The 25,239-nt window shown below is 40.9% G+C and overlaps 1 protein-coding gene across 2 annotated transcripts in view; it reads right to left on the bottom strand.

Moving 5' to 3' along the window:
* Positions 1–25,239, bottom strand: part of atp2a2a (ATPase sarcoplasmic/endoplasmic reticulum Ca2+ transporting 2a) — a 32,618-nt gene that overhangs the window by 6,802 nt on the left and 577 nt on the right. For both annotated transcript variants that reach the window (XM_061766675.1, XM_061766676.1), the window contains exons 2-12: positions 24,520–24,537; positions 24,352–24,434; positions 19,815–19,919; positions 17,533–17,671; positions 6,038–6,118; positions 5,610–5,695; positions 5,049–5,513; positions 2,808–2,896; positions 2,613–2,715; positions 163–294; positions 1–83 (exon numbers count right to left, since the gene is read on the bottom strand). The exon at positions 1–83 is cut by the window's left edge and continues 37 nt beyond it. In XM_061766675.1, coding sequence (XP_061622659.1) covers positions 1–83; positions 163–294; positions 2,613–2,715; positions 2,808–2,896; positions 5,049–5,513; positions 5,610–5,695; positions 6,038–6,118; positions 17,533–17,671; positions 19,815–19,919; positions 24,352–24,434; positions 24,520–24,537 — 1,384 coding nt within the window. The remainder of the gene's footprint in view (positions 84–162; positions 295–2,612; positions 2,716–2,807; positions 2,897–5,048; positions 5,514–5,609; positions 5,696–6,037; positions 6,119–17,532; positions 17,672–19,814; positions 19,920–24,351; positions 24,435–24,519; positions 24,538–25,239) is intronic.

The following is a 25,239-nucleotide window of genomic DNA, read 5'->3' as shown; positions in this document are numbered from 1 at the left end:
TTGGGTGTGCAGTAGACAGACATGGATTTCCTGTCTCTGGAGAACTCCAGAGTACACTCTTTCTTCATCAGTTGTTTGATCACCTGAAGTTTCCCAAAAAGAAAGTGAGCAAATCTGCTGCAGACATGCAATGTGAGCAGGGAGGAAGTTGGTGTCACTCACTGAGTTGCAGGCATTAGCTCTGTCAATCTTAGACAGGTTGTGGACTTCAGTGTCAAAGACATTCATCTTCTCCACCAGACAGGTCAGTGCAGTCTCTGTCGCCTCACCGACCTTTTCATATACTCCTTTCACCTAAAATATATTGAATATTAAAATTATCATCAATTAGCATTGAGTATTTTTTTCAGAGGATATGTAAATTATTACTTTCTTGTAAAATAAATGTTAGCATAGTTCAGCAGACACTCTGAAGATTGCAAAATAAAATATGAAGTGAAGTTACACAACCTACCTTGGTATATAAAAAAAAAACCCAAATGTGTTAAGGTTTTACAATTTGTGATCAAATAAACTGCCCTGTGATATGCAGAGTCTATCGTGCAGACAATGGGCAGGTGCATTCATTTACAAAAGGTCACCATAATCAAGTGCAGATAAAAATTTACCAGAAACCTGGAAAATCATCTGGCTTCAAAGGAAAAACAACACTTCTGAAATAAAAATTTCCCATTTTTTATTTTTATTTATTTTTTTACCTTTTTAAAGAAGTTAATTGACATGAAGTTTACAACAGAGAGAATTATCAAGTTGGACACTGAGACACTTACGACAAAATTTAAAATGTTGTTACCCTGTACAGTAGAAATCTTTAGGGCAGGGTTCAGGAAACTATGGCTTGCGAGGCAAATGGCTATTTTGAGGACTGCATCTGGCTCGCAGATAAATCTTAGCACACAATTCTTAACATGATGAACATAGAATAATTACGCTGACATTTAAAAGTAAAACATTACAGAAATCACAGCTTTAAAATACCATTCAAAATTTAAAACATTCTCCTGCATTTTAATCCATCTATTTTCTACCCCAATGCAGGTGGTTGGAGCCAATGCCAGCAGTCCTTCCAGGTACAGTAGGGTCAGACTATTTTTATTAGATAATGCGATAGCCTACCCGGGTTTTTGTGAGGTCAAGAAGTAAACTTCCTTCCTTTTAATCAAATAGACAAGTAGCGTTTAACGAAGATGACGAAAAGAAAGAAGAAGGAATTTGCCATAGTGGGGAGAGCAGGTTCTGCCATCTCTAACATGCAATTATAAAATTTCATCAATGAAACGGTCAAATATAAAGCGACACTTCGACACACCTTGCTAATTTTGCATCAAAATATCTAGTGGGGCGGCACGGTGGGCGACAGGTTAGAGCGTCAGCCTCACAGTTCTGAGGACCGGGGTTCAATCCTCGACCCAGACTGTGTGGAGTTTGCATGTTCTCCCCGTGCCTGCGTGGGTTTTCTCCGGGCACGCCGGTTTCCTCCCACATCCAAAAAACATGCATGAATTGGAGACTCTAAATTGCCCGTAGGTGTGAATGTGAGTGCGAATGGTTGTTTGTTTGTATGTGCCCTGCGATTGGCTGGCAATCAGTTCAGGGTATACCCCGCCTCCTGCCCGATGATAGCTGGGATAGGCTCCAGCACGCACGCGACCCTCGTGAGGAGAAGCGGCTCAGCAAATGGATGGATGGATGGATGGGATGGATATCTAGTGGGGAATGATGACTGGTTAGCACATCCGCTTCACAGTTCTGAGGACCTGGGTTCAAATCCGGCCTCGCCTGTCTGGAGTTTGCATGTTCTCCCCGTGTCTGCGTGGGTTTTCTCCGGGTGCTCCGGTTTCCTCCCACATCCCAAAAACATGCATGGTAGGTTAAATGAAGACTCTAAATTGTCCATAGGTATGAATGTGAGTGTGAATGATTGTTTGGTTATATGTGCCCTGCGATTGGCTGGCGAGCAGTTCAGGGTGTACACCGCCTCCTGCCCGCAGTTAGCTGCGGTTGGCTCCAGCATTTGTAGCGCTTCTTCGTGAACATGAAAAGTTTGTATTGCATTCTACATTATGACGCGCTTTGTGCTCAAATGGGTGGCAAGCAGCTTGGTGAGGGGATGTCTGGTCATTTGGGTGGTCAACTTTATTGTTGCCTGAGGTTGAAATGATCGCTAGTTTAAAACAACCAATAACCTTAATTATCAATGTATCTAGAGAATAGTAGTGAGTCTCAGATAGAGCCCGGAGGAACTCCATGACAAATGTTGAGTCATTTAAATGTGATGGAATCTTTCCAACAGGTAGTTCCTAAACCAACCCACACCATCCTCAGACAAACCAATACAAGAGAGCTTCTGTTTTATGACAATATGCAGTAAGAACAGTGCGGACCGGACTGAGGCGTGCCTCTCTACCAAAGTCAGCTGGAATAGTCTCCATCCAGCTCACCCCAGACCGTAGTGAGGATACGCAATATAGGAAATTGAAGAATAGTTGTCACCCTCATTGTTGACTATTTAATTGTCTGACCTCCAGGTATTGCTGCACTTGCAACTGCTCTCGCAGTATTTGGAGCTTGAATGATACAATTTAAAAAGGTGGGAAGAATGCAGTCCACACCTCATTGAAGTCCAGCGACGAGTCATTACACAGGGCACAGATGGTGGCCAGTTCCACCAGAGCATCATACTGAGAGGATTTCACTTGTTTACCATTGTGGTACCTGTGGAAAAGAACATTATATGAATCTTAGTCAGGATCAAATTCAATCTACCATCTATGGTAATCAATTGTCATTTGCCTTATAATACTCACACGTCCCCTTCAGGTGCATAAGTAGAACCTGTGATGGTAAACTCTGACAGAGAGAAGTTCTCACTTTCAGCTTTGTTGATAATGAACATCTGGGGATTGCATTAACATGGCACAAACACACAACACAGCATTTGAGCACTTTAGAGACATCAGACAGCTGCCTTTAAAGACACAGTAGGTGGCAGTAGAAGCCTCAGAAATTACAAGTGGACTTTAGAAGCAGTGCTTCTATTAGTCCGTACTGTTACAACATAGTTTGTCTGCTGCCTAATATGAGACACGCGTAAACACACAGACTCATGGCAGGGACCCCGTGGAAAGAGAAATACCCTGAAGAAACTCCAGTGCACGGCTGAATCACACAGGAAGATGTTTTAACCTCCCTCACACAGACATTACAAGAAATGTATAATAATAATAAAATAGTCATAGTAAAAATCTGCTGTGGCACCTGGGAAAAACATGCACGCGCACAAGGAGCAATGTTAAGGTGAATACAGACACTAACGGCAAATGGAGGGAAGCTCCATATCAGATTTGACCCAAACACTACATACAACAGATAATTTGGTCTCACTTCTGCTTGGCCAATAGTACAAATGTTTATTCCTATTAAATTTCAGGTAGCTTGTGAGCAAAAAAACTTTAAAAGAGATATTTGTGTGTGTGCATCATATTTAATCTCATATAAAGCTCATTACCAATGCATTCCAGTGACAAATAAATATTTACGCAAAGAGCTCCTTTTCTTTTTTGTCAAAGCACAACAACTTTTAATGGCAACGTTTAAGCTCAAATGAAGATAGCTGGGATAGGCTCCAGCATGCCCGCGACCCTAGTGAGGATAAAGCGGTACAGAAAATGGATGCATGGATGAATTACTGAGCAGGCAACTAAAATATTTTATACAACTAGACTGCAATTCCTGGAAAAATTGCGTGTGAATGCAGGAATGCTGATTGCAATCATGTAGAATGTTATTAAATAATATGGAATGATATTGAATAATGTGAAATGAAATTGAATGATATGGAACAAAGTGAAATGCTTTTATTTGGAAAATCTAGGGAATGTTAGCAATTTTGGGTAGTTCATGGAATGGCTTGATTGAGCTGAACACAGAAGTTGAAACGGTGCGAATCGGTTGAGAAATAAGGAAACTAGCTAAATTAGTAAAAATGTAGAATTTCGGGCTTTTATTTTGAAATTTGGGGAATGGGAGTGGTTCACAGGATAGCTAGAAAGAGCTGAACACGTAGAAGTTGAAACGGTGCAATTCGGAGGAGAAATAAGGAAACTAGCTAAATTTGTAAAAGTTTTGAATTTCTGGCTTTTATTTTGAAAATTTGTGAACTTAGGGGTATGGGAGTTGTTCACAGGAAGTCTAGAATTAGCTGAACACAGAAGTTGAAACGGTGCGAATCGGTTGAGAAATAAGGAAACTGTAGCTAAATTTGTAACAATTTGGAATTTCGGGCTTTTATTTTGAAAATGTGGGTAATGGGAGTGGTTCACAGGATGGCTAGAATGAGCTGAAAACGTAGAAGTTGAAACGGTGCGAATCGGTTGAGAAATGTTGAAGCAGGAGTCAATAATGTAGAATATGTCCTAATTTGGACATTTCATGGGTCAAAAAGTGGAAAAACTTGGTGAAAATGGTGAAATTTTTGATGGGTAGGAATTTTTGGAATGTTGAAAATCGATCCCAGGGTGAATTGAATGAGCTGAACATTTTGAATGGGAACGACATGAATGTGTTTTAGTGCCATTGGAAATGAATGGGCAATTTTTTGGTGCAAAAAATGGAATTGTGGGTAATGTGAAAATGTTGCAGCTTAGATGAGTAATGTCACGTGAGGCGTGAATTTTTCGAACGTGTTGAAGTTGGAACGGAGTGAATCGGATGTAAAACCATTCACACAATCATATATCAATCTTAACATGGGGTGCTTATCCCAAAGAGACAATGCAAGCACTCTTTGGCTGCTTTTCAGCTTGATGACGCAAGGTCAGTTATATAGTAAACAGCAAGTCATCCAACGACTTAATGTAGGCAAGACAGTACCTGTATGTTGCCTTTTGGCTAAATAAGCTGCAGCATGATCACACTGTGTTTGCACAGTGTTACTTTAGCAAGCCATAACGGTCAGCCCACTAAGCATCTTATTCAAACACCAGGACAAACAAGAGGACTAAACATTGGTTCCCGAACAACTTAGTAATGCACTGTGTGAGACTTACTCTGCAGACAGACATCTGATTGGTGGTAAGAGTTCCTGTCTTGTCAGAACAAATGACAGACGTGCAGCCCAGAGTTTCCACAGATGGCAAGCTACGGACAATGGCATTCTTCTTGGCCATGCGGCGGGTGCCCAGTGCCAAACAGGTGGTGATGACAGCAGGCAAACCTTCAGGGATGGCAGCCACAGCCAGTGCCACAGCAATCTTGAAGTAGTAGACAGCCCCACGGATCCAGGAGCCTCCGTGTACAGGGTCATTGAAATGGCCGATGTTGATTATCCACACCGCAATACAGATGAGGGAAATGACCTTGGAAAGCTGTTCACCAAACTCATCAAGCTTCTGTTGCAGGGGTGTCTTCTCCTGCTCAGTTGCTGCCATCTCATCACGGATCTTGCCAATCTCTGTGTTAACACCTGTGGCCACCACCACACCCACAGCCTTCCCAGCAGCAATGTTGGTACCCTGAAATCACAAGTAATGTTGGGTCAAATACAGCAACATTGACTGACAAAACAATGTCAATAGAATGTTTCATAGTTGTTGAACGACTCCACTTACAGAGAACAGCATGTTCTTCTTGTCTTGATTGACAGCACGAGGATCAGGCACAGGGTCTGTATGTTTGATGACAGAGACTGATTCGCCTGCAAAGACAAGCACAGGTCTCATTGTTAAGACAGCAGACTGTGATAAAACATCATCATCATCATCATCGATTTATCAACATGCAGTGGTGATTTTAGATTTAAGTTATGTTTATTCTTGTATGACTATCTTCTCTACTTAAGGAAATTACCAAAACAATGACCCATAACTGTACAAGTAAGCTAAAGTACAAGAGCAGAACAGAGCATTAGTGCCTTAAGTAATTAAAACCACTACACCTTTATTTCAATAGATTACATTAGATCAGTAAACAAAACAAAAAAAGCTAAAGTCTGTAGGATGTCTACAATTGGCTCGATGAAAACAATTGATCAACTTACCAGTTAGAATGGACTGGTCCACTCTCAGAGTTGTTGATTTGATTGAACATATACGGATATCAGCAGGCACTTTGTCTCCAACTGAAACCCCAAAAAAAAACACAAAATGTGAGTGCAAAAACATCAAACACATTTCCTACTGCATAAAACCGCTAATGGTGGTTCGGTTCATGATACTGCTCCCCTAGTCTAGTACAGTTTGTGTGTCATAACTAAATGAACCAATTTAAAAGATACAAGCTATAATCTGCAGGTGGGAATTTGCTGGTCATGTAATCTAAATGGAGGAAGTGGAAGCTAATTGCAGAGGGGGGTTGTTGGTCAGTGCTGACATCACTGCAGGAAAGGAGAAAGACAGCCAAAGAGAGGAGGAAATAGAGGACTTGTGAGCCGTAAATGGCTTGTCTCAAAGGAAAAGACCAATTTGGGATTGTGGTGACCCAATTCAGCTTCATAATGCTGTACAGCATGAAACTGGGGATGGCTAAATATCAAACTATGTCTACAGTGGGGCAAAAAGGTATTTAGTCAGCCCCCAATTGTGCAAGTTCTCCCACTTAAAAAGATGAGAGGCCTGTAATTTTCATCATAGGTAGACCAGAAATCTTGCTTGTTCGACCAAATACTTATTTTAATCAATAAATAATATTTAATATTAATAAATAAATTAATACATAATTCTTTAAAAATTTGATTTTCTGGATATTTTTCCCTCATTTTTTCTCTCATAGGTGAGGTATACCTATTATGAAAATTACAGGCCTCTCTCATCTGTTTAAGTGGGAGAACTTGCACAATTGGTGGCTGACTAAATACTTTTTTGCCCCACTGTAAGTCTATATTTGCCCCATCTTCAACAACAAATATAGCACCCAAACATTTGCAAGAATACTGTAAAAACATGTAGACATCAAGACAGTAGCTACAATGCCATGAAAAAGTATTTGCCGATCTTGATTTGAGATTCCTTTGCACATTTATTACACTTCAATTTCTCAGATAATTAAACCAATTTTAACATCTCACAAAGACAACCAAAGTAAATGCCGTTTTAAAATAAAGATTTAATAATGGGAAAAAAATCCAAACCTATCTGACTGTGCCATTGTGAAAAAGTAACTGCCCCCTGAACCCTTGGCGACAGTAACATAAATCAAGCATTAGCGATAAGTGGTGTGATAAGTCTTTCAAATTGCTGTGGAGGAATTTTGGTTGACTTTTCTTCGCAGAATTATTTAAACTTAGTTATATTGTAGGGCAGACATGTCGGGATCAATTTGAAGTCAGCATGACATTGGACCGCAAAATGGCATCAGCCAAAGATGTGCACGTAATTCCATGAGGAGTACATGAAGAAATATACAGTACTCAGTGTTGGGGGAGTGGGGATACGACAGTCGGCCAATCAGGTACCAGTTTCAAAGGAGCCACATGGCTACTTTTGCATCCGCTCATGCATTTTAAGTACTAGTAATTTTTATTGCTCTGTTTGTTGTCAACTGAATGAAGACACATTGTTGAAGAACTCGCGGCTGTGTCAGCGCAAATCTGACTGAAAAAAGTGAAAGTGACTGGCAAATGACAACGACGAAAAGAACACCGACGGACTTCTTTTTTGATCGGAGGCAATGTCTACAGGAATCCTTTTAAGATTCTTATAGGGTGAGTTTTCATTAATATCTACGCTACATTATGTCTTAAAAATGCAAAAATGACCCCCTCCCCCAAAAAATGAAATCAATACAGGTGCAAATAAATTTTTCACAGCACTATATATGATGAGCCCACAAGGGAAGCACTGTTGTAATATAAAACCAATGTGACCTTTAGAGAAGGGAAGAGTCCAACAATAAACAAAGCCAAAAATGGAAAAATATCTTCCCCAATGCTCTGATCAGGTTTAAATGTGGCAGTATGATGGCAGCTGTCTCCACATCACTGCGACATCACAAGAAGAGACAAAAGGACAAGCCCCTCTACTAGATACTGTACTTAGAATACAAATCATCATAACACATTCCATTAACAGGCCGGTGTCCGTTTTCACTGTCTGTTTTCAGCCTTTTTGCAGTTACGTGCACTTGAACACATGGGATTGTTGCTTCAGTTACGATCCTTGGAGAGGGTAGAGGATGATTGGCAACTCATTAAGTGTCCTCACAGTGGTGCCAGAAAGCTTAATCTGTCAGCGGGCATTGTCCAATCCAGACAGACAGAATTTCTAAGAAGGACTGACATCTAACACAGGAGCATCCGAACATGAAACCACTAGAACAATAAAAGCGTCACTTCTAAGAAGGTTACTAATCCTGGCTCATAGATGGGTCAGGCTACTGTTCCAGCACTCCATATTGTGACGGATATAATCTATACACACAGGGATATACAGTCAGAATCAATGTCAGTTGCAAAGCGCTGCTTTAACATTTATACTGCCTTAAGATGTATCACAGGAAGTAAATGTTTTCCTTACATGACATTTTTTTTGCCTATTCTCAGTGGTTATGTAACATTTCCTGTCTTTAAGTTATTACTTTTAACAAAATACCAGTTGGACTGACTTTCCAACAATGGTGCCTGCAGCTGAGTTTTGAATTCTTAAGAAACACTTAGATTGTCCAGGGCTTTGTTGCACTGCAGGCCTGCAAGTGTGTGCGTAAATCAGCTGTCATTTTGTGTCAACATCCTGCTTGGTAGCGGTCCAAGCATCTCATCAGACATCCACACTTTTACACCTCTGTGTTTGCCAACAGGTGATGAGGTCCACAGAGTTCGGGGTTGGTGATCCATTGCACCCAGCATGACTCACAGAGGTGCCTTTTAAATAGAACTTTCAACAGCAAGAGAGGCCGTGGCACAGCATAAGCTGGCAGCTTTGACTGGCACCTGCCTCTGCCGTGTGTTAGGGTACAGCATGAGGTTTAGCCGGCCAGGCTTCCTCAGGGGCAGCCAGGAAGGTCCATGTGCTGATGGCAGCAGGACAAAAGGTTGACATCCTGTCAAGTCAAGAGGGCCATTACACAAGAGTCGACATGACAGCTCTCCAAAGCAGCCTTCCTCAACAGCCACCTCAATAGAAATTCTCTCTCCAGATGAAGATGTACTGGCAACTATCTGCAATTTGTTTAATTTCCCTTTTATGTGTCTGAAACCCCCCCACACCCCACACACACACACTTGTTCTGCGAATCCGTGGCTGTAAAGGAGCACGTCTTTGACAATTAACAGCATAAATCCTTAGGAATCCCTAGAAGCTGTAAAATGCACTATTACTGTAGCTGGGTCTGAGTCTATTTTATCTGTGTAGAGCATTTTTAAAAAAGCATGACGGAAAAGCAGATACATTTATTTGGTTTAAAACAGACATGTCAAGCTCCCAGCCCGCGGGGCGGAAGCAATTTCGTCCGGCCCGGGATCAATTTGAAGTCATCCTGAAATTTGGCCGCACAAGGGCGTCAGCCAAACATGTGCACGTAATTCCATGAGCAGTGTCTTATTTGTATGAACCATACAGTACTCAGTGTTGGAGGTGTGGGGATACACAACAATCGGCCAATCTATGGGGAGAGAATTGTCTCAAAATTATTTACACAAATATATCGGCAATTAACACGTTTTTCAAATCCACAAATGTATCTGCAATTTAAACGTTTTTCAGAGCCACAAATATGTCTGCGATTTACAAATACGTTTTTAATGTTGTGTGTGCATTTAGCATGACTTATCATTTGTAAATATTTAATTCTGCTTGTGAATTGTTGGTGCGTTTGTGGATCAGCGGGCATTGTGCATTTATTTTTTAGACAAATGTAACGAAGTTTAAGATATTCACATACACAAATTGAGAATATTCACTAGTGTGAGAAGGCCCGTCCCTCCATCCGCTTGGCGGCAGTGTTGCTGTCTCCGTTAATTACTTGACTGCAAGTCATTTTTATGGGAATCCAACAGTGATTCCCAGTGTGATTTAAAAAATAAATAAATAATTTCAATTTTGAAATGCCACATCAGATTTTTATGAACGTGGTTTAGTTGCAGTCCTTGGGTGGGCTAGTGTACCCCAGAACTGGTTTGGCTCTGGGATAACTAAGGGATTTATTTATTTAATTTTTTTTTTTTTTAAATAATCTTTTGAAATCAGGGTCAATGGCAGACATATATGGAGGTTTAAAATTAGCTTTATTATATAATGCAACTTCAGAACCTTCCTGGATGCAACACTGTCACAGTGTTCTTTCTCTCAGTGGTGGACATGTTGCCATATAACAGAGAGTATTTTGTTTCATTATTTTAAGTCGGTGGAACGGTGGACGACTGGTTAGAGCGTCAGCCTCACAGTTCTGAGGACCCGGGTTCAATCCCCGGCCCCGCCTGTGTGGCGTTTGCATGTTCTCCCCGTGCCTGCGTGGGTTTTCTCCGGGCACTCCGGTTTCCTCCCACATCTCAAAAAACATGCATTATTTGGAGACTCTAAATTGCCTGTTGGCATGACTGTGAGTGTGAATGGTTGTTTGTTTCTATGTGCCCTGCGATTGGCTGGCAACCAGTTCAGGGTGTACCCCGCCTCCTGCCCGATGACAGCTGGGATAGGCTCCAGCACGCCCACGACCCTAGTGAATTTTGAAGTCGGCCCAAGCAGCTCGTTGGCGGCGTGTTACCGTAATGCCTAGTATGAACAGTCGTTGGGGCGGCTGGCTTGATTTAATCTTTCCAGCTGGGGGCTCGCCTGACCGCAGTGGTTTTCAGCAGGGTCAGACCATAGACTGTTGGATTCCCATAAAAATTACGTGCAGTCAAGTCATCAACGGAGACAACAACACTGCCGCCAACGGATGGAGGGACGAGACTTCCCACACGTGTGAATATTGTCAATCTGTGTGTGTGATAATCTTGAAAACTGAGTTATGTTTGTCTAAAAAAATAAATGCACAATGCCCGCTGATCCACAAACGCACCAACAATTCACAAGCAGAATTAAATCTTTACAAATGTTAAGTCATGCACACACAACATTTAAAACGTATTTGTAAATCGCAGACATTATTTGTGGCTCTGAAAAACTCATGTCTGTGTCAGCACAAATCTGACTGCAAAAAGTGAAAGTGACTGGCGAGGGAAAACGACAACAAGAACACTGACGGACCTTATTTGATCAGAGGCAATGACGTCTACAGGAATACTTTTCAGATTCTTATGGGGTGAGTTTTCATTCACGTTATTTAAGTTATGTTAGTGTCTATTCAAAGTTTTGACTAAGAAGAAAATGTTCCTTGTGGTTTTTACAGCTCAACTCTGACTGCAAAAAGTGTTTCCGTTGTCGAAAATCACACGTTTATAAGATTCAGACACAATAGAAAACTATATGGACGTGAGTCATTATTATTATTCTTGTTTCTGTGAAGTTTGAAGTAAATTTGTCGATGTGCTTATTCTCAGTGTGACCCAGAAAATTAGATAGCTTGAGTGCACCCCGCCATTGTTTGTTGTTTAAAGGTAGCTATCTTAATTAGTTCGGCGGCAACCATCGTAGTTACGAACTCAAAATCACTGGATGATTGCAATTTAAGCAAGTGCTGGTGATCAAATGCCAAATTTTTGGTGTTATAGGCAAAAGTATTTTGATGAAGATATCAATGACTGTCTCAAGCAGAAGCCGTTGTCGACATCCCCATTATCTTGTGCCGTAGCAGTTTGCTAATCTTCCTCGGGTCCACGTATAATTAACACTACAAATAATAGATTAGTACAGCACATGGTACATCAATACAGTAGTTACACATGATTCAGTGATACAGTAGTTACTCAAAATACATGCTACAGTCGAACAAGTAAACAACACCAATTAATCATTTGATAAGATATGAAATAAAATACTGTTAACTGTTATGTATTTGAATCCTCTAGCAACACCTCTGAAAAGAGTATCAAATGGATATAATAAAACCAAATAGCAGGCATGTCAAACTCACATCCCAGGGGACCACATCATTTTGTGGCCGGTGAAAGCAAATTAACTTCCATGATTCTTGCTAAAATCCATCCATCCATCCATTTTCTTTACCGCTTATCCTCACTAGGGTCGCGGGCTGCTGGAGCCTATCCCAGCTATCTACGGGCGGGAGGCGGGGTACACCCTGAACCGGTCGCCAGCCAATCGCAGGGCACATAGAAACAAACAGCCATCCGCACTCACATTCACACCTCTTGCTAAAATGTGTACCAAAATTCCACATTGTAACATGCAATACATAATAATGAGCTATAACAAGCATTTGTTTGTTTGTTACCAAACCCATTTTTACAGTAGCTTGAACAATAGTTGAACAAACTATTATCCTTGACTTCTGATTTGAAACCCAGTTATCCATCATTTTGTTGTGTGTGTGTGTGTGTGTATGTATATATATATATATATATATAAAAAATATATAAAATGCTATGATGATGAGGCAATGAAACATTTATATGGTTTCAAGGTCGTAACGGCCTTTCTGTGGAAAATCGTACCAACAATGTGCCCCGTGACAAAGATTTTGACACCCCTGGTCTACAGGCTACAAAAATGGGAAATTCCAGGTAACTCATGAATGCCAAACATTTTACTTCATGTTAAAACTGAGCAACATGCATGAAATGACGAGGACCCTGGCTCCACTGTAGTATCCAAATTTATTTATACATCAATGATAGAGGGGTATATAGTTCACAACGTGAGGACCAGAGTGATTAGCTCATGGGCAAAGCAACTACAAATCCCAATTTCAATCAAGTTGGCACAAAGTTGTGCAAAACCAATAAAAACAGACCACAATGATTTGCAAATCCATCCATTCTTAACACCTCTCATCCTGTTCAAGGTTGCAGGTCGCTGGAGCCTATCCCAGCTGGCTTTGGGCAAAATGCAGTCTACACCCTAAACTGTTCGCCAGTCAGTCGCACATACAGAAACAGACAACCATTCGCACTCACATTCACACCGTCACTGAATGGGAACTGAACCCATGCTGGCTGCACCAAAGTCAGGCAAATGTACCACTACACCATCAGTGACTGATTTGCAAATCCTTTGCAACCTATATTCAATTGAATACACTACAAGCTAATGTTCAAACTGGAAACCCCCCAACTATTCACCCATTTTGAATTTAATGCCGACAAAACAAGACAAAAAGCTGGGACAGGAGCATCTTTCCCACTGTGACATCTGCTTTCTTTTTAAACAACACTCAATAAGCGTTTGGGAACCGAAGACACTAATTGTTGAAGCTTTGTAGGTGTAATTATTTTCCATTCTTGGTTGATGTACAACTTCAGTTGCTCAACTGTCCGGTTTTACGGTTGAATTTTGGTTTTCATAATGCGCCACACGTTTTCAATGGCAGACAGGTCTGGACTGCTGGCAGGCCAGTCTAGTACTTGCACTCTTTTACTACAAAGGGACACTCTTATTATATAACATGTGCAGAATGTGGCTTGGCAATGTCTTGATGAAATAAGAAGGGTTGTCCATGAAAAGGATGTTCCTTGGATGGCAGCATATGTTGCTCCAAAACCTGCATGTACCTTTCAGCAGTAATGGTACCTTCACAGATGTGCAAGTTACCCATGCCAGGGGGACTAACACACCTCCACACCATTACAGCTACTGGCTTTGGAACTTTGCGAGGATAACAATCCAAATGGTCTTTTTCCTCTTTGGCACAAAGCCCATGATTTCCAAAAACATCAGACGACGGCAGACTTTTGAACTTTGCATCAGTCCATCTCAGATGAACTCAGGCCGGAAAAGCCAGCAGCGTTGTTGATATATGGCTTTAGCTTTCCCTGGTACAGTTTTAACGTGCATTTGTAGATGTAGCGACGAACTGTGTTAACTGACAAAGGTTTTGTGAAGTGTTCCTGGTCCATGTGGCAATATCCTTTACACAATCATGCCAGTTTCTAATGCAGTGACACCTAAGCAATCAAAGGTCACAGGCATTTAATGTCGGTTTTCAGACTTGCCGGTGACGTGCAGAGATTTCTCCAAATTCTCTGAATCTTTTGATATTATGGACCGTACATGATGAAATCCCTTGCAATGGTACATTGAGCAACGTTGTTCTTAAACTGTTGGGACTATTTGCTCTCACGGTTGTTCAAAGTGGTGAACCTCACCCCATTCTTCCTTGTGAACAACTGAGCCTTTCGGGGGTGCTCCTTTTATACTCAATCATGACACTCACCTTTTTCCAAATTAACCTGTTCACCTGTGGAATGTTCCAAACAGGTGTTTTTTTTAGCATTCCTCAACTTTCCTCATTCTTCTGTTGCCCCTCTCCCAGCTTTTTTGCTACGTGTTGCAGGCGGCAAACTCAAAATGAGAAAATATTGGGGGGGGGAAATTAATAAAAGATTTACATTCATCAGTTTGAACATTAAATATCTTGTCTTTGTAGTGTATTCAATAGAATATAGGTTGAAAAGGATTCATAAATTATTGTATTTTGTCTTTATTTACATTTTACACAATGTCACAATTTCATTGGAATTGGAGTTTGTACATCTGCCACCTTGATGGCAGTAAACAAAGCCCAAAAAAAATCTCAAATACAGCTAACAATAGGATTGAAGTCAATCTCGTGTCGACTCTGATGCAAAAACATTTGGGAGTGATCTGACTTCTGTTATGCAATAACAGCACAGTCTCCTTGAGAGCTCTGCTTTGCCGTTTGCCGTTATGAATCTTAAGCAGTCGCCAGCTCGGCTTTTACATAGCATGGAACTCTATCGCGGTTCCCATGGCAACAAAAACTAAGCGCATTGAAGCTTTTGTCCAAATTAACAGGGTGTAACCAAGAGTAATTCATTATTCGAAAAGTTAAGCTATTTGCACTACATACATTTAACAATTAGGATCTTTTGACTCATTGTATTATAGCAAGGAAGTTAAGAAATGCAAATTACACTAAATTAAAGTGATTTTACCCAAATCCTCCCAATACTATATAGAAAAATATGAATAATTCTTCCTCATCTATGATTCCTGCTGTGTTAGTATCAGAGAATGTACCCATAATGTGTTAGCTAATCTATCCCTCCATCCATTTTCTGAGCCGCTTCTCCTCACTAGGGTCGCGGGCGTGCTGGAGCCTATCCCAGCTGTCATCGGGCAGGAGGCGGGGTACACCATGAACTGGTTGCCAGCCAATCGAAGGGCACATGCAAACAAACAACCATTCGCACTCACATTCACACCTACGGGCAATTTAGAGTTTTCAATTAACCTACCATTTCAGATATAATTTGTATCAATTTTATCCATTTGGTTTTGATGAAACTTATGTTTAAAGTTTGAGTTTCTCATGCCAACAGCCCCAGTCAGCAAGATGATATCTCAGGCTTGCTGATAAGTCATGAACCTTTGCCAAAAGACACTCCCTTAGTGACACTAGACATTTGGCAGACCACATTAAATGCCACATACGATCCATGGTGTCTGGAATCCTAGTGGAGGGTGCAGTGCTGATGGGTAGGGTCATTGTGCATTGAGCATGGTGGGGTAGCCTTCTCCACAAAGTGCTTCCCTATAAGGCCATCTCTCTTGGACACAATAGCAGCAGATTAGAGCCTCCCCCTTGCTACCCTTCTCACAGAACTCTGCCACCCACCAGGCTAACAACCTCACAGTCAGCTCAGAACAAACCCACTGAGATAGGCTTCTCTGTGAAAAGGAGAGAAAGCAACATAGAACAAAAATGTAAACTGGCAATATACAGTGCAACCAGTCTTATGAAATGACAAAATTCAGCTAGAAATTCAGGTACTCAGGTTTCCTCCCACACTCTAAAAACATGCATGTTAAGTTCAGTGAAGGGACAAAATTGCCCATACGCATAAATATGAGTGTCAACTGTAAATAGTTGTTTTACTCTGTCTCTGTCTGGCAAACAGTCCAGGGTGTACGCCACCTCTTGCCCAATGTCAGTTCAGTTTCATCTACATGTAATATTGCGGGTTATTTTGAGACATTTATTCTTAATTCTTCAGTACGCTTATACAGGTAGACAGTAAAAAGTTGTCTTTGGAGAAACAAATCAATTGGGGTAAAACTTTGATTGTCAGGATACAATGGACCAGTCTTCAATCATCTGACAAGACCTGTCAGAAAAAATACAAAGCACTGGAAGATCAATAGTGGCCACACACACAATTGCATGTCCAGAAGCGAGCTGACCAATCATCAGACAAGCCATAGGTCACATTGAAGGTTCAGGAAAACACTATTCATGAAAATGAATATTGTAAAGATCTGAGTCACCTGAGCTTTGTATTTTCTGCAGTTATGCTGTATTTTTTATTACGCCTCAAGCTCCTGAAGCAAAGACAACTGTTTCTACTGACTTTTCACCCAAAATCAAATTATTTGCCCTTTTCAAGGTTACTACACATTCCTGTAACCCACCATGTGTGCCAAAAAACAAACAGAGGGGCATATAGTATGTGGTTGGGACCAGACACCTGTCATCTTCACCAATGCCTGCTATAAATACAGCATTCCATAATCCAAACCACCTATGACTAGCTATAAATAAAAGCAAGCGCTACACACAGAAAGATTCTGCATCACTTCATAGGCTAAGGGTTAAACACAGTTCCAAGATAATACTAGAGCTCAAAGACTCCAGCATTCCACAGACACGTCAGTCAATTGATCCTTTTGTAAGAACTGTGGGAGGGTTGCCTGGACATCAGCATGAATGAGCACAGTTTCATAATCAGCAGAGGAGTAAATCCTGTGAGGATGCAGTCATGTGATGTGATGTGTACCTACATCTGAAACATGAAGCCATCCATACATCCAAAAATACAGCTTAATATAGCATTTGCAAGATACCCAATAAGACAATATGAAAACATTTTATAGTAGAGAACCTCATCACCTCAAAATTGGCCTGCTTGCGTTTTCAGTAGTCTGACATTCAAATGTTTCCTTCCATTTAAATGTTTTTAACTACAATTGCATAAGAAGTTTTAGGAATCTGTTAACCGCTTCAGAACATCTTTGCAAACACAGCCACATTATGTTGAAATAATAACACAGGGGCGGCACGGTGACGACTGGTTAGCACGTCTGCCTCAGTTCTGAGGATCCGGGTGCAAATCCCGCCTCGCCTGTGTGGAGTTTGCATGTTCTCCCCCCGTGCCTGCGTAGGTTTTCTCCGGGTATTCTGGTTTCCTCCCACATCCCAAAAACATGCACGGTAGGTAAATTGAAGACTAAATTTCCAGTAGGTGTGAATGTGTGTGCGAATGGTTGTTTGTTTGTATATGCCCTGTGATTATCCGGCGACCAGTTCAGAGTGTACCCCGCCTCTTGCCCAGAGTCAGCTGGGATAGGCTCCAGCATGCCTGCGACACTAGTGAGGATAAGTGGTATGGAAAATGGATGGATGGATAATAACACAGGCAAATTGACCATATGCACATGAACATCGAAGAGCATGTATTCCTACCAGCAACTTCAACGATGTCTCCAGGAACAATGTCTCTAGCCTTGATCCTCTGGACTGTCTTTCTGTCTTGTCGGTACACTTTCCCCATCTCAGGCTCATACTCCTTCAGCGCCTCAATGGCATCCTCAGCATTGCGTTCCTAAAATCAGCATAAACTCAATTTAATGCGCAAACTTCATAACACTGTACTGAGTGACAAGTGCAGCTCATTTTTACCCGTTTAAAGTGCATGGTAAGGAGTTTGTAGATGGAGACAGCTAATTTGAGTAGATTATCATTCTGTAGCACAGACTGTGTGATGTAACATTCAGCCTTTCGTTGAACACTGTGACAAATTCATTCAAATATGTATATGCTGATTAATGAATGCAAAGAGGCCAAACCCCTAAAAATATACAATTCTATTTTTTTTATATAAAGAAGAGGAACTTTTATAGCAGACAAATGATGGAATTTACCTTTACAAGCATGTTGTGCAGGACTTTTGTGTCTACTCATGTACCTATGACTAGACTGTACACCAATCTGATCGACTCGATCGGTATCGGCCGATAATTAGCATGTTATGCTGATCGGCTGAATTGTCATAATTCGCTGACGTCATTGATCGGCTTCGCAAAAGACAGTTACTCCGCGTCGCCATCGTGTACCGTATGTTTGAATCCAAAACCTAGTTTTTATTTTTTTTTAAAATTATTTTTAGCCTTGTCGCGTGTCTTTTGACGTAGTACTCTAAATATCTGGCTGCCAATCAAGTTATATATATAAAAATAAAAAATAAAAAAACGGCAGCGTTGTGGGACAGACAACACAATACATGGATCAGACTACAAGACAAATTTGGTCTTCACGATTGCACTATGTCAGAGTACTGCAATAAAATCTTGTCTTCTGATGCCACCGCATCCTGTCTTTTACGATCACCGGGCTTTATCTTGTCAACTCAAACGCGACCGGATACACTCATTACCATGGCGGGATTGCGCCATGTGTATTATAAGAACAAAATGGGGGAAAACGTGTGGTGGTCGTCACCAGTGCTCAAGAGAGGACTTTCATTCAAGGATTGCTTGAGGTATGTTCACATAGTTTTAATAAATTACTTCATTGTAATTAAATTACTACGCACACCGAAACTTTACAGCAGGAGAACGTCTGCATGTTTACGTACAACCATTAGTGCTAGCACTAGCTTGCTAGGCTACATAACGTTTTGTTGGCTGCTTGCGAGCCGTATCGTATTAAAAGTACGTGAACATAGCTCAAGCAATCCTTGAATGAACGCCCTCTCCCGAGCAACGGTGATGACCACCACACGTTAATAAATTTGCGCGATCTATTGTTGTTGTCGTCGCCATTGTAACGAGTGTATCCGTTCGCGTTTGAGTTGACAAGATAAAGCCTAGTGATCGTAAAAGACGGGATGCGGTGGTATCAGAACACAAGATTTTATTGCAGTATTCTGACATAGTGCAATCGTGAAAGACCAAATGTGTCTTATAGTCTGATCCAGGCATTACGTGTTGTCTGTCTCAGACGTGTTGTCTGTCCGCCGACATTCTTTTTTTTTTTTTTCAATAACTTTATTGGTGGTCATATATTTACAGTACTATGTCAAAAGACACGCGACAAGGCTAAAAATAAAGTAGCTTTTGGATTCAAATATACTGTACACGATGGTCACACGGAGTCAATGTCTTTTGCAGAGCCGATCAATGACGTCATTGATGGGATCGCCGAATTATGACATTAAAACCGATCAGCATAAAATGCTAATTATCGACCGATACCGATCAAGACGATCAGATCGGTGTAAGTCTAATTTTCAGTACACAAGTATATACAGTAAATGAACAAGTCATTTGTTCATTTACTGACACATGGCTCCATCTTGTGATCGGTTACCATTTTTTTTTTTTTTTTAAACTCGCTGATCGGCCCCAAAAATCCTGATCGTGTAAAGCCTACCTATGACTTGACTAATGAAAAACAATTTGCAGCTTTGGTGGTAGACGTTTCTGGCTTGCTTAAGCTATCACATAAACAAACAAATGGGAGCACTTTTATGATGTATCAGCAGATATGTTTATAAAATGTGTACTGTTAGTGTTTTAGAATCCTAACGTTCACAACAGTATTTGTCATTATTGACGAATAGGTGTGGATGGTAGTGTCTAGTTTGTGGGTGAATTGTAACAGCAAAATGCAAACACGAGGTAATGGTGTATGGACAAATTGCGGTATGTTTAAAAAGTGAATTGATGAGATTGATAACTACTCACCTGCCACACGCCAACGATGGCATTGGCAATAAGAATGAGTAAAATTACAAAAGGCTCAACAAATGCAGTAATACTTTCTTCTCCCTCCTCAAACCAGGCCAGGACCTAAAACCAGCACACGAAACATAAATTACTTTAAAGGTACAGGTCAGTACGCCATTAGAAATGCAATCTTGGTGGCAGTGTGACAGCATTAATTCAATCCATGTAAATGGGAGCTAGTCAGCTGACAGAAATTTGACATCAGGATCACTAATGCAGAAAGTATTGTATTTCAACATGCTCCAAAACTAAAATTACACTGATTTTCACTTGGCTTGTTTTCAGTGCAAACTATCGTGAAAAAACTTCAACGTCCCAAAGCAATCAGCAAATATCCAATACGATGTGTCAAACAGCCATGTCACATGAATCAGTGCAGCAGGACAATGCTTAACACAGATAGATGTTGATGTTACAACATAATTTCAATGAGTAATTATTATCATTAAATACATTAATCGCAGAGTTGACTCAATGCATTTTATGATTATTTTGAGAAATGTTGCATTCAAGCATGTGTCCATGGAAATGTGTGCCAAGAGGTATCACTTGTCTGAACATGTGTTTAGGATTAAAACGTAACAACAGGCAAACCAAGCATAACTGATCAATCTTGTAGCTCTGTGGGTTGTAAACTCGATGTCGTTATCTCAATAACCACTCATTAAACCTTGCACATTTATTTCAGTTCAATGTAGTTATTTTGAGAAACAGTTTATTTCTAATACACATTTCAGGTTTTATTTGATTACTTCTGAACAGGTTACATATTAGGTGTGAACACACTGAGCACCGAGGGCCCAAATTTGGTCTTGAGCCGGGCTCTGTTCCCTTGTCAGACAGCAACCACTGACACCTCCATATCACCTGACTGGCTACTGTACACTGCATGCCACATCCACATGCACATTGACTTCTTTTCTTTTCACTTTATATAATGCTTACATTTACACTACAATTGAGATGAACCTGCAAAAACTACAAAAAAAATGCTGTAATATGTATGCCAGGCAGTAGTTGGCAATGCCATTTTGTACATAAAGTGCATGCGCACCGACTGTCCTCCTAGATGTTATTCTGAAACTAGGGATGTCCCGAACCAACTTCATCACTTCCAATCTGATCGAAGAATGTTATTATGCAGTAACTCGTTTTTCCACAGACTTTCACAGAGTATTGTTATATTTGTATATGTTTATGCAGCGTTTGTTTACCAATATATATTATTTTGAGTGAAATAAATGCGAGTTTGATGCAAATTTTCGTTAGCTCGTCAACTGTGTTTTTCATTCATTGTGTGTTAGCTTTGAGCTAGCAAGTTTTCTGAACAAATATGAAGAAAGAAATGAAGTCTGATATATTTGAACATTCAATAGGTTTCATTATTTGGCTGTGTGAGTTTAGTTTTACAGTGAATTTCAACCGGAGTGTCAATAAATAACTTAAAGCGAGCAACATTCACTCTTATCCCTTGCTGCTTTTGTTAGCACCTTAGCAACTGGTTGTTGTGACTGTGTGTCACCGTCCGGGCACCCCTGGATAGAAGTGCTGGAGCGGAGCATGGAATGGACTGCTTGTATAAGAGTGATAAAACGGGAGATTTTAGATCCAGTCCAAGCCGATCCTCGTTTTTTTGCTAACATCGGACCGATTTCCGATCTCAAAGATCAGATTGGGGCACCCCTATCTGAAACAGTATTTTGCCTTCATCTGTTAAAAGTTGACATACTGAATAATAAGTGTGATTCAACAGACGCAAAAACTAAACATACCACAAAAAGTAACGAAATTTGTGTTTGGTAGATTTTTTTCTTTTTTGGAAGATTGCTTCCTGGCAATAAATCTTATACTGTTGAAAAGACTGTTTATTATTACCCATTTAATGGTGCCACATTTGTAAGGAACATTGATTTATGTGATGAGCAGCAAAGCTGTGTAATGTATGACTGACTCTTGACTCTTTTGAGCATCTGGTTCCCCATCAGGCACCTAATTGGCAGCACCTGTGAACACGGGCCCTGCCACAGTGATCAGTGGTTGTCTGCTCCAAGAATTGCCATGCCACATTTGACTGCTCTGGATAGGGCACGTACAATAGGGCAACTTGAAGCTGGTGTTCTGCAAAACAGAATTGTTTGGAGTGAGTCTTAGTACCATCTTCAAACTGAAGGCCAAGTTCCATATACTGTAAGTGCCAATGTCAGAGAGAGGCTGCGAAGTAGGTGTCCCAAGAAGATGACACTCCAAGAAGACAATTTCATCCCCTTGTCAGTACTTGGAGGACGATACGGCCAAAGTCTCTCTGCCCAGACAATCTGAAACAGACTGCACACAGCCAATCTGAGGGGGCCTGCCATGACTGACCTTTACCATTATATGCACTGGAACCTGAACATGTAGACAAAAGCTATGTTCAGGAATGAGTCGAGATTGTGCCTCCCGTGGCAGCGGAAGAGGCTCAGCTGAGTTCTGACCAATAAACTAACATCTTTTGGTTGAGGTGTGGAGCAGCTTCTCTCTCACCGGAAAAACAAGGCTTCTCATCATTGGAAGTAATCTAATTGCAGAGATAAATCCAGGTGAGATTATGCAACCAGTGGCAATCCCATATCTCCAAGATGTCTCTGTCCTCCAAGATGACAATGCTCACCTACACAGAGCGGGATTTATCAGAGACTACCTCCACAATTTGGGAGTGGAGAGGATGCAATGTACTGACCTCAACCACATTGAACACTTTGACAAAAGCTGGTCAAAGAATGGGATGCCATCCCTTAGTTGTGTGTGGCCATCCTGGTGACCAGTATGAGGAGGAGGGGCCAGGCTGTTATAGCTGTGTATGGTTCTTCAACACGTTATTGAGGTATCCGATTGTTAAAATTCATTTAACGATACAAACGGTACATTGTTAAATTGCCAATGTCTTGTTTCTTCAAACCTGAATCATCCAATCTACCAAATACCAAACAACAGTTGATGGCCACAGCAAAATAAGATGTTTGGCATTGGGGAGAAGATTTTGGCAAATTGTTCATGGGTGCAACCCACATACTCTGCTCTCCTACTCATCCCACAAATGCATGTTCCTTACAAATGTGGTACTGTTTAAAAAGGTTTAAAAAGTAATACACAGGATTTCCAATGGTATAATATTTATTGCCAAAAGCATTTTTACACAAAGACAAAGAATTTACCAAAACAAATTTCTTTACTTTCTGTGCCATTTATGTAAAAAAACAACATACAGAACTGTACACTTTACTTTAGTGACAGTCCAGTTTCCTGCCACTGAGGCTTTTGCAATGCCAAATTTACTTTTCCTTTGTTTACATGGACAATTACAATGCCCCTTTCAAATTACTTTTCAAATGTTTGCAATTTCAGGCTCCAAAATGATGTTTGTCATGTAAATCCATCCATCCATTTTCCGTACCGCTTATCCTCACTTGGGTCACGGGCGTGCTGGCCCCTATCTCAGCTGACTCTGGGCGAGAGGCGGGGTACACCCTGAACTGGTCGCCAGCCAATCACAGGGCACATATGGGCAAACAATCATTCACACTCACATGCACACCTATTCGCAATTTAGAGTCGTCAATTAAGCTACCATGCATGTTCTTGGAATGTGGCAGGAAACTGGAGTACTCGGGGAAAACCCACACAGGCACGGGGAGAACATGCAAACTCCACACAGGTGAGGCTGGATTTGAACCCGGGTCCTCAGGACTGTGAGGCAGATGTGCTAATCAGTCGCACACCGTACCACCCTGTCATGTAAATGAATGGCCAAAACAGGGTTTTCAGTTAAAAACAGTATTGTAAGTAAGCAGCCCCTGAGAGAGAGAGAATTAGAGTTATGTGGAGTTGGTCACACATATCCATAGCACGGTCATACGACAACAGAAATGGGCATTCCCAAAACTGTTAACACGGAGTACACATTTGGTTAGCTGAAGAATTAAGATTCAGAATGAGAAGAGGGCAATAAGACCAACTCCTGACAATTCACAACAATTTGTAGTGATCTCACTTTTGTGCATTTATTACTAATTAGTAATAATAATTATTATTATTATCATGTCTAGATCTTGACACTGATGTTTTATGTTGCCGAGTTAAGTGAGCCAGACACAACTTAAAGCTGGTGTTGTCACAATTCTTCAGATGGATCGCAAAACCTTCAAGTGTTTAACTACCCGATGTGCACATAACTTAAGACATTCACACGTCAGCACCCTGTGCTGCCTACACCATATCCCAGCCATTCGTCACACAGGGCTCAACACTAATACCATCGTTAATTTTCACTTGCACATGGACACCGTTTCAGTAAGACATGGAAAGAGGAGGCTATTTTCAGGATGCAAGGCTGGCTCCTGTAAGTGCTTGGTCTACAAATGCGTTAACAACAGGGAAGGGTTATGATGACAAACATCAGAAGGTCACCAGCGAACTCAAACCCCGAAGAGTAAAAGAAAAGAATTGATATACTCACAAAAGAAATACAGGCAGCAAGCAGAAGAATTCGTACGAGTAAGTCTTCAAACTGTTCAAGGACAAGCTCCCATAAAGATTTCCCTAAAGGGATGAGAGAGTTATTAAACAATCATTCAAAGAGAGATATTTGTAATATGACATAACAGTGTAGTATCACTGAAATTACCTTCCTCTGCTGGTAACTCTGTCAAGGGAAGCATGCCAAGGATGCAACAAAAAAAAAAAAGAAAGAAATAGATGTCAAATAGTTAACCAGATGGACATGTGACATTTGCTTCTGCTTAAAAAAAATAGGAACTTCAATAATAGTTCAGGACATGTCAAAACAGCAGAGATACTTAATGACAGTGACCTGTCAAGATTGTCATTCAAACTAACTACCTACAGTAGACTTCATTTTAAACAATATACAATATCAGATAATGTAGCCTATTAGGAACTTCCAAATACATTGTATGACATCTAATGTCACAATGGGAATTTTGGACAACTTTTTAAAATCCACTCGAATCAGAGAAAGAGATTCAATACCAGGTATTACCGAGAAGGCTGAGATCACGGAAATGAACTGGATAAAAGGGATTATCGTTGACTGAAATGATGCATGCTGTGTGCACACGTGGACTAATAACTTTCACCTGCAACGCAAATGTACACTTCGACAATATGCACATATTTCCATGTGGCTATGACAAAGCGAACACAAAACCGAACGAATACACTGTACATGAACCACGTTCGCACTGGCCCCAAAGTCACGATGTGGTCATGAGTAACAAGTCAGAAGCGGGGATCGCTCAGGTCACCGGTGTCACCGGTCGCTCGGGTAACCCGGCCGGCTCACGTTGACTTTTAGCCCACATTCGAAACGGCTCCGGACCGCTCA

Source organism: Phyllopteryx taeniolatus, chromosome 3 (assembly GCF_024500385.1).
Source record: "Phyllopteryx taeniolatus isolate TA_2022b chromosome 3, UOR_Ptae_1.2, whole genome shotgun sequence".
Classification (NCBI taxonomy): domain Eukaryota; kingdom Metazoa; phylum Chordata; class Actinopteri; order Syngnathiformes; family Syngnathidae; genus Phyllopteryx; species Phyllopteryx taeniolatus.
This window is presented reverse-complemented; position numbering and strand designations above follow the sequence as displayed.